This window comes from Pelodiscus sinensis, chromosome 22 (genome assembly GCF_049634645.1).
Source record: "Pelodiscus sinensis isolate JC-2024 chromosome 22, ASM4963464v1, whole genome shotgun sequence".
In the NCBI taxonomy this organism is placed as follows: domain Eukaryota; kingdom Metazoa; phylum Chordata; order Testudines; family Trionychidae; genus Pelodiscus; species Pelodiscus sinensis.
The window spans coordinates 4,126,038-4,139,043 of NC_134732.1; the positions used below are offsets into that span (position 1 = coordinate 4,126,038).

At 44.1% G+C, this 13,006-nt stretch overlaps 1 protein-coding gene across 8 annotated transcripts in view; it reads left to right on the forward strand.

Moving 5' to 3' along the window:
* Positions 1 to 13,006, forward strand: part of CACNA1B (calcium voltage-gated channel subunit alpha1 B) — a 452,780-nt gene that overhangs the window by 359,196 nt on the left and 80,578 nt on the right. For all 8 annotated transcript variants that reach the window (XM_075906063.1, XM_075906064.1, XM_075906065.1 and 5 more), the window contains 6 exons: positions 330 to 490; positions 2,434 to 2,571; positions 4,339 to 4,540; positions 6,792 to 6,956; positions 8,867 to 8,977; positions 9,116 to 9,199. In XM_075906063.1, the coding sequence (XP_075762178.1) occupies positions 330 to 490; positions 2,434 to 2,571; positions 4,339 to 4,540; positions 6,792 to 6,956; positions 8,867 to 8,977; positions 9,116 to 9,199 (861 nt within the window). The remainder of the gene's footprint in view (positions 1 to 329; positions 491 to 2,433; positions 2,572 to 4,338; positions 4,541 to 6,791; positions 6,957 to 8,866; positions 8,978 to 9,115; positions 9,200 to 13,006) is intronic.

The window sequence follows — 13,006 nt, forward strand, 5'->3', positions numbered from 1 at the left end:
GCGAGAAAAGTCCCGTTCGAACCTGCAAGTTGGGGACTGCCTGTATACCCGGCGTATAAGACGACCCCCGATTTTTGGGAGATTTTTTTAGCATAAAAAGTCGTCTTATACGCTGGAAAATACGGTATATTTTCCATTTTTATGGGCAGTATCACAGAATTTAAGTCATATGGTTTAAACTCTTGCAACAAGGAAAAAGAATGGAGCTGCAGTAAGTAGGTGTTAGCAGAACTCAGAATTTGAAACATCTAGTGTGCAAGTTAACAAAACTTTTTCTTGACAGCTCTCTGTCCTCCCCTCTTCCCCTATTTTTCACCCCACCACCACAGGCTGTCTTTGACTGCGTTGTGAATTCTCTGAAGAATGTCCTCAATATTCTGATTGTTTACATGCTCTTCATGTTCATCTTTGCTGTCATTGCTGTGCAACTCTTCAAAGGCAAATTCTTCTACTGCACGGATGAGTCCAAGGAGCTAGAGAAGGACTGCAGGTATTTGAAGAATGGCAGGGGATGTTGGAAGCCAGTACTGAATTGCTTGCAAGATCCCTTCCAGAGTTCCCTTCATGGTGATAACTCATCTAACTGTGTGTGACTTAAAGTTGCATCATTCTGGGCTCAAGTGATCCTAGTGCAGCTCCATTGAATAAGAGTGCTACTTTAACAGAGTTATACCTAATTTTACCCTTTGTTTTTCAGTAGGTGAAATGTCTAAGGCATGGCTACCGTAGAAAATTATTTCAAAATAACTAAATTCAAAATAATAACTCCCGAAATAACAAAATCAAAATAGCATGTCCCCACTACAAGGGAGCCTCGAAATTAGTCCAAGGCAGGCTTTCTTAATGTGGACCCACTACCTCGACTTAGAGCCCCAGGAAGCACTGGGGAGTAATTACTTCGAATTATTCTGAGGAATCGTTATTTTGAAATAGCAGCGGCAGAACGTCCACACTAATACTATTTTAAAATAACTATTTCAAAATAAGCGTTATTCCCTGAGGAATACAGGACTACAGATTTCAAAATAACCACCCTGTTCAAAATAACAGGCTTGGTAGTGCAGACGCTCCGCTTATTATATAAAAATAACTCCCTAGCATAGACCAGGTCTCAGATCCTGTAAACTCAAATACTTAATTAAGTCTGTGTAGTTGCAGTGACTTGATTCAAACTAATCATGTGCTTAAAGTAAAGCACACACTTAAGTGTTTAAAGGATCAAGGCCTGTGTAGCTAATTTACTACCTGCCTTTCAGATTTTTAAAATAGATTTTTTTTCCCTTGAAGCTCTTTTATTTGAAAATTGCAATTGATGAGTAAGAGGTTAAAAAGAAGTTAACGGAGCAGTATCAAGTATTTGAAAAATAGCATGCCATTGTTGGCAAAATCATGATAGAAGCCCCATGTTTCCAGTCTGTTTTGTCCTTTCCCCTTTAACAGTGTTTTATGTTGTTTATATGCAACACACACTAGCATGGCTCATATTTGCTTGCTGCTATCATTACTGAAGACATTCCCAGATGATGACAATCATCAATGTCAGCAATAGGTCTTGGAACAGTGATATGTAGGTTACCCTCTCTATATTTTCTCTGCTGGCTGCTGAATCTATAGCAGCAGATTAAATATATTATGAGGCCAGATGTAAGCAGTATTTCTGGGGTTTGTGTCTCCTTTTTTTCATTGGCTGTGTGGTGAATTTGTGTTCAAACAGATATTTAGAACCAAAAGGACATGCTGCACTAGATTGTAACAGTTTGAGATGGATCAGATTATTCCAAGCTTAAAATAATTGACAATGTCTTCTTAACGGTAAGTATTTTCTTAGGGCGTGTCCACACTACACTTAAATGGATGTAAGTTATGTTGCTCAGGGGTGTGAAAAATCTACACGGAGCCCCAGAGATGTAACTTACATCAGTTTAAAGCAGAATATGCCCCTTCCCTCCCGCTATGCTGGCAGGAGATGCTCTCCTGTCAACATTGCTTCTGCCTCTCATTGAGGTGGAGTAATTATGTTGACAGGCGAGCGCTCTCCCATTGGCATAATGCATCTTCACCAAAGGGGCTAACGTGAGGCCACTGCATCAATGTAGTGGCAAAGACAAGCTTTTATTTATTTTCCCCTGTGATTGGCAGACCTAGGGACAGGGTCCTACCCTCCCGTGCCCAGCACTGTGGAGTCACATCTCTGCTGTGTCTTGTGCAGAGATTAACATTGTCTGGCCCTTTTAATTTTGATTGAGGTTATATACAGTTTGGGGGCAGGAGCCTTTTTTTTGTTCTGTGTTTGTACAATGCCTGACAGAATGAGTCCAAGACTGGGATCCTACACATTCCTGCACACTACAGATAATTACAGGAATCCTCATTCATCAGTTGCTGCCGAGCCTTGTCACCTCTCCTGTTTCAAACTTCTGCTTTTATTTTTAGGGGCCAGTATTTGGATTATGAAAAGAGTGAGGTGGAGGCACAGCCCAGGCAGTGGCAAAAATATGAGTTTCACTATGACAACGTGCTTTGGGCTCTGTTAACACTGTTCACTGTGTCCACAGGAGAAGGGTGGCCGACGTAAGTACATGGAGTTCGTCGGGTTCATTTGTCTCACTGACTGTAACGCTCGCTCTTCCTAGCTGTCAGGAAGAGAGAAACAATCAATGACTTGTGCAAAGTAGAAGGGAAATTCATTATCAGACAGGCTTGTGGTTTTCCTCACGGAAATGTTAAATGAATCAGAGGTATTAGGCAAGACTGGAGTGTATTTTTCTGCACATTCCTATGAGCTTGCAAAGTGGTGTTTCCTGGGCACTTTTTGATACAGAATTGTCTGCTCTCTCCTGGCCTTCAGCTCTGCGCTGCTTTCTTTGGTGTGAAATAGATTAGGAGGTTCACAAAAGTTGCTGAGCTTCAGAATGGGGGAGAAGGAACATTGTGACCCATGCAGGAAGCATTCCTGACTGCTTAGCACAGAGCTGCCTTCACTATTAATCTTAGAACTTTATTTTGCTTGGCTTTTAATGGGAAATATACGTTAAAAATGCAAGCTAGAAGTCTTTTCATGTGGCAGACAACCCATGCCCTGCTTTCTAATCTACTATATATTTTGAGGGAATTTGTAAGTGAACAAGTCTGTCTGTCCCTCCATCTGTTTGGTCAAGAACTCCTCCTCAGTGGTAAGAGCTAGGACCACCACATTTGATATGCAGTTTCCTCTTATCATAACTGAAAGCAAGGTAAGAGTTTGGTTGTGCCAGGACAGTGGGATGTGCCTAGAATGTGATTGTTTTTCATAACGCAGAAAGGGTAGGAGCTGCTATCAGGGAAATTATATTTTGTCATGGCCACGGGGGGGCAGCAAGGGGCCAGACATGGAACTGGGACTGCTATAATGTCATTGGGGAGCCAGGAGCAGGTAAGTTTCCTGCCTGCCACCTGGAGAAGTGAAGTCCCTGCTGCTGTAAACCCCGGGGAACTGCCCTCCACCCCACGCCATGGCTGCCAGCCCTGGGGAGCCACCCTCCACCCAGCATGGATCCTGCCAGACCCAGCCGCAGGGAGCCCTCACCCAGGCAGCGAGTTCCCCATTGCAGTCAGCCGTGGGGAGACACTGCCTGGGCAGCACAGTCCCCGCCACAGCCAGCTTCAGGGAGACAGCTCCTCCACCCCCACCCCCTCAGCCCTCTGCCCTGAGCCTGTCCTTACCCCGAACCTCACTCCAGCCCTCTCCCACACCAGCCCCCTACGCTGAGCCCTCTTCACCCCTAAACCCTCACGCCTGTGCCCCCACACATTCCCAGACCCCTTTCCTGAGCCCCTCCTTGCCGCTCAACATTGACTCCTGTATTCCTCACAGCCCCCTGCCATGAGCCCCCACCATCCCCAAGCCCTTGCACCCCCTCCCACCCTCAGTCCCTTGTCCTGAAGCACACAAGAAACACTTGGTAAATCTTCTTGTAAAATAATGACCAACATAGTCTCAGGAGAGTCTGCACAAGAGGCTATTCACAGTTTAGTCACGTGGCCCTTTCACTGCCATTGTTTCATCCATATGAACACAGAGAAAGAGATTGAGACCCCAAAGTATCCTCTCCCTTTGCAATCACTGAAAATTAATCCTGGCAGATACGCTGACATAATACAGCCAAATGATCCCCTGTTCCAAAATGAAGGAAGAAGAAAGGATGCCCATTAATACACCCTTCCCATTTGCAAAGATGGCAATGAATTGAATCCCATGCATGTAAAGATCCTGAGGCCATGTAAACCTAGAGGCATCCTTGGTACTTTGTCCTGCACTTAATTTCATTGCTTTCCTTCTCTTTCTGCATTTGATTACAGTGTGTTGAAGCATTCGGTGGATGCTACACATGAAGACCAGGGTCCCAGCCCTGGCTATCGAATGGAAATGTCCATCTTTTACGTGGTGTACTTTGTTGTCTTCCCCTTCTTCTTTGTGAATATCTTTGTGGCGTTAATTATCATCACCTTCCAGGAGCAAGGAGATAAAGTGATGTCAGAATGCAGCCTAGAAAAAAATGAGGTACCCAGGTGTTACGAATTCAGCAATCCCTTGTGCACTGAATCATGAGCTTTCGTGGGCAAAGTGAAACCAAGAGATATGTATAACAGCAGAAGTAGTACCTGTGGGTATGTATACACTAGCCCCCTAGTTCGAACAAGGGAGGCTAGTGTAGGCATTCAAAGTTGCAAATGAAGTCCAGGATTTAAATATCCCGCGCTTGATTTGCATCTTCCCGCCCAGTCGCCATTTTTAAATCCCCTTAGTACGAATTAACTGCCCGCGGCTACACGTGGCAGTGAAACATTAATTCGAACTAAGTCCTTAGTTCAATTTAACTGTTACTCCTGATGGAATGAGGTGTAACAGTTAATTCGAACTAACGACTTAGTTCGAATTAACGTTTGACTGCCGCGTGTAGCCACGGGCAGTCAGTTCAGACTAGTGGCATTTTAAAATGGCGCCCGGATGGGAACATGCAAATAAAGCACGGGATATTTAAATCCCAGGGTTCATTTGCAAGTTCTAATGCCTACACTAGCCTCCCTAGTTCGAACTAGGGGGCTAGTGTAGACATACCCTATCAGTCTTCTCTAGCTCCAGTGATAGAGGCCAAGAATTGTTAGTTGTTGATACCTGGACATTATTTGCTTGGGATAGCACTAGCTTTAATCTGCTGTTAGTCTCTGTTTGACAGAAATTAATGAATCGGTCAGGAATAGTCAACAGGCAGATTTTAGGCCAAATCAGAACCACCAGACACTTTTGAACTGACCCTGAAATCTTTTTATTTACTTGTATCATCATCATTATTATTATTTTCTCCAGAATCTGAACCTTGACTTTACCTTGACCAAAAATTTGGACCTTGACAAAAAATAATTGACAAACCCTGACTCAATTGTAACTGTTCATAAATTAAATAAACCAAAAAATTCTTGTGTGTGGCACAGTAGTTACCTGCTTTCAATATGCCTGTATACAACAAACAGTCTTTCACTTTAATGGCCAAACCATTCAGCTGAAAACTTTTCAAAAAAGGAAAAGAAAGTGAAATGGGTAAGCCAAATTACACCAATAAACACAAGATTGACATTGGTTTCTTTTTTCTTCTGGGTGAAAACTCTGATGTTAAAGGAGTTTTATAAGATACCAAAGTGCATACTCACAATTTCCAAGGGATCTGCCTGTTTCCTCCTTAATGAAGATTCCCATGACGAGAGCTTGTTTGGCATTTGTTGATTAAACCAAAACTTCCTGCAGGAATATGTTCATTCTGACAAATATTTTTGTTTTGAAAAAACTTTGGAAAAGCATTTGAAAATATTGATTTCTCATCTGGGCTTTTTCAGAATGAAATATTTCATTTGTTCAGCTCAAATCTATATGAAATTTTAGTAAAATATCAGTTAAAATAAATAAGATCAAAATCCAAATGTTTCAAAATTATTGAAATAATAGATTTCAACTATGAATTGTTGCAGGGGTTACAGTCAGAGAGTATTTTAAAGAGTTTGACCTGCCATCCTGATTTGGGATGGAATGTTCTCATGGGAGAGGGAAAATAATTTCCCACCCAGTTCTAACATGTAGGAAAAAAGCAAACCCTGTGGAAAAACCGAGCCATTCACATTCCACTGTGCAATCCAACAGTGCCTTCTGGAGCTGACTGAAAACATTACCTGGTTAGTTTATTATTAATAATTATAATAATGTATTATTCCCATTACATAATGCATATGAATTATTAGATGAATATTTTCCTTATTTGCATATATGTTATTGATGTTATTATTAATTCATTAATTTTGCTATTAATTTCACTTTTGGGGGAATGAGGGTGGGGGAGAAATATCAGTTTTTCAAAGCACCCAGTTCCAGTTCCTAGAATTAAGTACCAGGATTGTACTGGCAGGTTGTCCTCAGTGGAGGACCCCTGGCTTTAGAATGATGTAATGGCTTAAAATCCATGGATCTATGGAACTTGCTTCCCCAGGTTGTCTGCCCAAGGAAGTGATTTTGCAGGCTGGTATATAAATTAACATAGTTTAATTTTTCAGAGAGTGTTTCGCAGCTGCTGGTGGTCCACGTGCCACGTGCTATATTTTGCTGTATTTTAGAGTTTTTCCGTGCCTAGGCACTATGTGATATACATACTCAGTCCAGTCTCCCCAAAATACCCCTCCCAAATATAACCTGCTTGATACGTGCTTGTTGACTCTTGGATGACCCCAGCTTATTTTGATTTTTTTTCCCCATTCGTGTGACGTAGAGGGCCTGCATAGACTTCGCCATAAGTGCCAAACCACTGACCCGGTACATGCCTCAAAACAAGCAGTCGTTTCAGTACAAGATGTGGAAGTTTGTGGTGTCCCCTCCCTTTGAATATTTTATCATGGCCATGATTGCGCTCAACACTATTGTGCTGATGATGAAGGTTAGTGAGTTGCTGTCAGTCCTTCCCAACTTCATGTGGACTAGGAAATGTGGCATTTGCTATGTAGGTTGAACCTCTCTCACCTGGCACCATCGGGACCTGACCAGTGCCGAACCAGGGAATTTGGCAAACCATGGGAGGTCATTATTGTCTAGCAGCGTCGCCAACACTTCCACTGTTTGCCGGGCTCTTAGAAGACATTTAGGGGTAAATTAGAGCTAAATAACAGCACAGAACCTTGACAGCCAGGACCGGTGGCTGTAAACAAACTTTATGGGACAGCAGGAAACTTGGCCACACTCATGATCTCATGATAAGTGGACATCTGACCAACTAAAATCATGCCAGACTATAGATATTATCGGACCAGAGAGTGCCAGACTAGAGAGTTTCAACCTGTAGAAGCAACGTGCTTGAGATACTATGGTAAGATGAAAGTGACAAGAGGTAGCTTACTTCTGCTGCTGCTTAGTCACTGGTTTGGCCACAATGCTGTTAGCTGGGCGGTCCTTGCTGATTGCCTCGATGTGAACCATTGTAAGACTGAGCTCCCCAACTAGGATACAGAAGGCAGAAAGCACAGACTGCATCTGCTTGCACAACCTTATGCCTGGTTGCAGAGGAATTGGGACTCGGGTCTCTAATCAAGTCGTGTTCCCCACTGAATCCGTCACTCCTAATAAAGGGTCAGATTTACCTCTTGTTTACACTGGTTGAATCCAGGGCAACTCAAGTTAATAGTTACTTAGATTTGCACCAGATGGATCTTTGGGTCTGGCTGAACTCCACAAAGCACCGGAAAGGGGGAGGCAGATGTGTCTATATCGTGTGGACTGACCCCCCAACCCTGATCTCTGGCATAAGCTGGAGCTGCCTCAGATGAGCCCAGGAGCTGTTTCATTACTGGATATCACTGGGGTGCAGCAGCATCCAGGGCATACCCTGAATGCTGCTGCCATGCCTGCGGATGGGGGGAGGGGCAGGCTAAGAAGGCAGCTGGCCCAGGGCTCCAAGCCACCATTACTGTAGCAGCCAAAGCCCTGAGCCCTTTAAATCTCCTCTGGAGTGCCAGGCGGCGCACTCCAGGTGGCACTGAAGGGCTGGCGGAGAGGCTAGCCTCAGCCACACCCCTTCTGCCTGAGGCCACACCCCTTCTGGAAGATCAGAGCCCAAAGGCCTGCAATTTTGTCCGCATCTCTGGTACTGCACCTTAGAGATCTCCAGCAATGAACTCTTAACCATTCCCCCAATGTACCTGCGGCTTGGGAGGAGGCCCTACACCAGAGGAAGATTTTCCAAAGCTAGAGGAAAATCCAAATTGTGCCTTTGGAATGGCACTAATGGTCCAAATCATAGACCAGCATCTGACTTTTACTGAAGGCAGAATCTGGCCCTATGGCCATGTCCACACTAAGAAATTATTTCAAAATTAGTAAATTCGACTTAATAACTGCCAATTTAACAAACTTGAACTAGCATGTCCACACTATTGGGAAGCCTCAAAATTAGTCTGAGGCAGGCTCCGTGAATGTGGACACACTGAGCCCCAGGAAGCACTGAGGAGTAATTAATCTGAATTACTCTGGGGAGTAGTTATCTTAAACTAGCAGCACCGGAGCATCCACACTACTGCTATTTTGAAATAACTATTTTGGAATTAGCGTTACTACTGATGGAAAGCAGAAGTATAGATTTCAAATTAAGTAGCCCGTTATTTCGAAATAACAGGCTTGGTAGTATGGACATTCCGCTTATAAATTCAACTAAAGGGGGTTTATTTTGAAGTAAAGTCCTACTGTAGACCAGAGCTTAATCTATGAAGATTCCAACAATCTAGCAACTCAGTTGTGGACATTGTTTCATCAGCTAAAAGCCTTCCCATAACAGTCTGTCTTCCCTCTCCATTGTAGTTCTACGATGCTCCAGAGACATATGAAGAAATGTTGAAATGCCTGAATATTGTGTTTACATCCATGTTTTCAATGGAATGTGTTTTGAAGATCATTGCCTTTGGAGTACTGGTATGTTGCTTTCTCAGTCACCCTCTGCTGCTTCCCCTTTGTACCAAACATTCATGCTGCGAGACGAGGCAGTGATAAAAAACTTCCCCACATTTAATTTAGAGATTTTTTTCCCTATACTGTGTTTGTATTTCACAGAATTATTTCCGAGATGCCTGGAATGTCTTTGATTTCGTAACAGTATTGGGAAGTATTACTGATATTTTAGTAACAGAGATTGCGGTAAGTACAGTTTGCCAAATTCACTTTCTTAATCCACAAATCTGTGGCCTGTCGAGGCATTGCCTCTCCTTCCCATCAGCCTGTTTCCGGGAGTGCTCCCTGTGGCTCCTTATGAGACGGTGGGCTCTGGGGATCCATTCACAGGAGCTCTTTTCTTTCCCCAGGCTGAACAAACTGCCTGGCTGAAGACTCCCTTTCCAAGTGTTATGATGAGAACAACTGTGTTAATAGCTATTGTAGGAAATGCCATCTCTTTCTCGTTTAATGAAAGGATCCCCATTCTTGAGCCTTTTTTACATCTTCTTGGAAAAGTCCTATAGAATTTCATAGAGAAAAAACCCAAACCAGGTTATTACAATTGTTCCTCTTTAGTAGTATCCAGCACTGTGCTAGGAGCCTTGCAGAGGAAATAAAAACCACTGTTCTCTGTCCCTTCAAGCTTTCAATCTGCATTTTATGTTAGACACAAAGTGATGGTGACAAACCAGGAAGGAGCAGATGGTGCGAATGAGAACAGCAGCATCGTCTGCAGCCATTGTTTAGCCCTGTTGGGGGTCATTGTAAAAGATTTCAGTAGAAATTAGTATTAGAAGAGTTTAATAGAGAATGGGGGCTTGTCTTCACTATGCTATGGATCGACACTGCAGCAATCGATCCACCGGCGGTCGATTTATCACTTCTGCTTAGACGCGATGAATCAATCTCCATGTTCTCTCCTGTCGACTCTGGTCCTCCACCAGGATGCAAAGAGTGCCAGAGTCAACAGGAGAGCAACCTGTGCTGACCTTACTGCACAGAAGATACCATGGTAAGTATGTCGACTTCAGCGATTAGCATAGCTGAGGTTGCATAGGTTAGATCAGTGTGGGAAAGGGGAGAGGTTAGTGTAGACAAGTCCTGAGGTCATTTCTGTAGAACTTACTCCTGAGCTGTAAAACATAACAGAATTGCATCACTGCTGAGGAATTTTGTAGGATCCTTTAAAAATTCCAGACTTTCTATTAAATTCTATAGGAGATTTTCACAAGAACAAAGTGACCGTGTACCAAGTACCTGGTTGTAAACCATTTATGACCTGTTATTATCATAGCTACTTGTCTGCATCACATTGTGATGTTGTTTTAGTTATGAGTATTGAAAACATACTATCCTTTTCCCTTGGACATCTCTTAGGGCTTATCTGTAGCAAGTTGTAACATGGCAAGCCAGGGTGTGGCCCTAGAGCACACTTGCTTGTGTACCATTCCTTCGGGACACTCACCAGGTGGCCTGGTGACTCCTTGTAGTATATCAAACCGCACTCTGAGGCTTTCAGTGCTCTGGGGCAGTCTCCACTCAGGATGTTACTTCGTGTGAAAGTGAGGCACTGTATCTTCACACCCTGGCTTGCCACGTGGAACCAGCCCTGGAGACTTTACTCTAAGAAGTCCTGTCCCTTGGACGCATTTATAGAATTAAGCCGTTTGTGCTTTGGTCACAGCTCAGTATTGAATGGTCCAAGGCTGCAGTATCCCAGGGACAGTGTATCCCTTGTGCTGAACCTTGGGGGCAGCTGTGCAGTCACACAGCCAGCTGGTGTGGGGGCTTGGATTTGTTTGGGGAAGAGTCATTAGTGTTGGTCTTCTTACCTTTCCCTCCCATGATTCTGGGGTATTTTGCACTCCAGCCATTGCGAGGACAGTGTGCTCTGTGTGGTCAGGAGAGAGCAGAGAGAATGACTTTGCCTGGCTCTGCAGAAAAGGTTTGGAGGGGTGGTGAAGGACGAAGCTCCATGCTCCCGTCTTTTTTCTCCTGCCTTGCCACGGAGAGGCCAGCATAGACTGACCAGCAGCAGGCAATGGGATGGAGCATCCTAGAGTCAAGACTCACGACACACGTGAGCACACATGCATGCGGCCTTCCACGCACATAGTACGTTTCACGCTCAGATTGTAACAGATTTTCCTAGCGTGCGTCTATGTGAACGTTTAGTGCACGGCAAGCTGAGTTGTGGATCTGCTCCACACTAGCCTGCCACAGACTGACTGTCTGCTGGGACCCTGCTGACGATTCATTCGTGCGCTTTGATCTAGTTCTCTTTGCAGTGGGAGGAGAGAAATACACAATAACAAACTGCTCCTGCACGTCAGCAGGGCCCATGCTGACTGTCAAGGGCTGGCGAGTGCAAGCAGATGTCCATGTAGACAGGCCCTTAGTAATTCTGAAAATACTATGTGCTAGGACTGACCAGTGATTTCATGTGCGTGTTTCCATTGCTCTTTTATTGGACTGCAATTTCTTCAAGCTCACTCATCAAGTATGGAGGGCAAAATACTCTGATGGTTTCAAGGTTGGTGTGACAGGAGAAGATGATCATGTTCAAAAGAGCCAAACTTCCAGGCACCGGTAACACTTTTCAGGGGTGCTCCCAAGTTGCATGTTAGGGGCTCCTGGTATAAGAGTTACAAAGGCTACATCTAGACTGCAGTTTTAAATTGGAAAAAGATACGCAATTTGCGGTATGCTAATGCACATCTTTTTCCGATTTACTTTCGAAAGAGGCTTTTCTGAACTTTGGCGCATCTACACGGTGACAAATTTCAGGGAAAAAAGTGCTCTTTCGACACATCCCTTATGCCTCATAGAATGAGGTTTACAGTGGTGGCAAAAGAGCACATCCGCTTTTTCGAAAAAATTTCGGAAAAGCAGATGCATTCCTTGGACGCGGCGTTGCTTTTCCGGCATGCCTCTGGTATCCCGGAAAAGCAATGCAGTCTAGACATAGCCTAAGTGTAAACACCTAGCTCTCCTCAAAGAGGGGTGGCTGAGTATTTCCAGTTATTGTGATTCTGCAACCTTCTTGGCTGTGAGTTTTGTTACAAAACTGTTCTTACAAACAAACTTTCCCCCAACATTTAACCTAAATGTGCCCTTTTCAGCACCAGCCCATTACTCCTTGTTCTGTATCCATTGACTAATGAACCTATTTTAATCCCTGTGGTCTTTTATTCATGCCTTTATAAGTAGTTGTATACACTTTCCTTGTCTCCCTTTTACTCTTTTCTCTCAACTGAATATAACCATTTGTCTCAGCCTTTCCTCACTGGGCTTCTCTCGTCTTTGTTGCTGCCCTCTGGACTCTGTCTATAGTAACACATTCCTTGTTATGGAACAGCTGTTGTGGCCTCTGGTGAAGAACCCTTTAAGCAAAGCACCTCTTTTTGTAACCTTCAAACAGGATCAGGGAGCAACTACTTCTCTGGCACCGCACAAAGCTGGCTGAAGAGATGTTAGAAAGGCGCTTAGCTCACATAAGGGGGACATTGACACACAGGTCTCGTGAAATCGTTGCTTAGTTACACTTTTTTAAGTGGTATTCCATAAATTACATCCAGAACAAGACTTGAAGAGCAATAAATAATGGTCGTTTTCAGTGTGTCCCTGACACGGAACGCCACTTTTACAGTCATCCTGCTGCATGTAAACAAGGGCTCGGCTGCACTGGTACTTTTCTTCCTCCTCTATGCCCAAAGAAGACCAAAATATCTAGGGTGGAATCCAAAAGGGAGAATTCAGCCCCTTTCTATGGTGCTTAGGCACAGGGGCAAGGCTGTCACACACACCAATATGGCCATTCTGGCCTTTCCTGGTACAGACATGGACAGCTGTAACTGAGAGCAGACCTGCCTGCATTACACTGAGGGCTGTTTTGGGCCCCAGCCCAAAATCTGAAGGGCATGTGGAGTCTGCCTTTCGATCTCTCCCCCATGGCTGCACAAGCTGTACTCCGTCTCCTGGAAAGGCATTACCGCAGATGGCTTTTCCTTT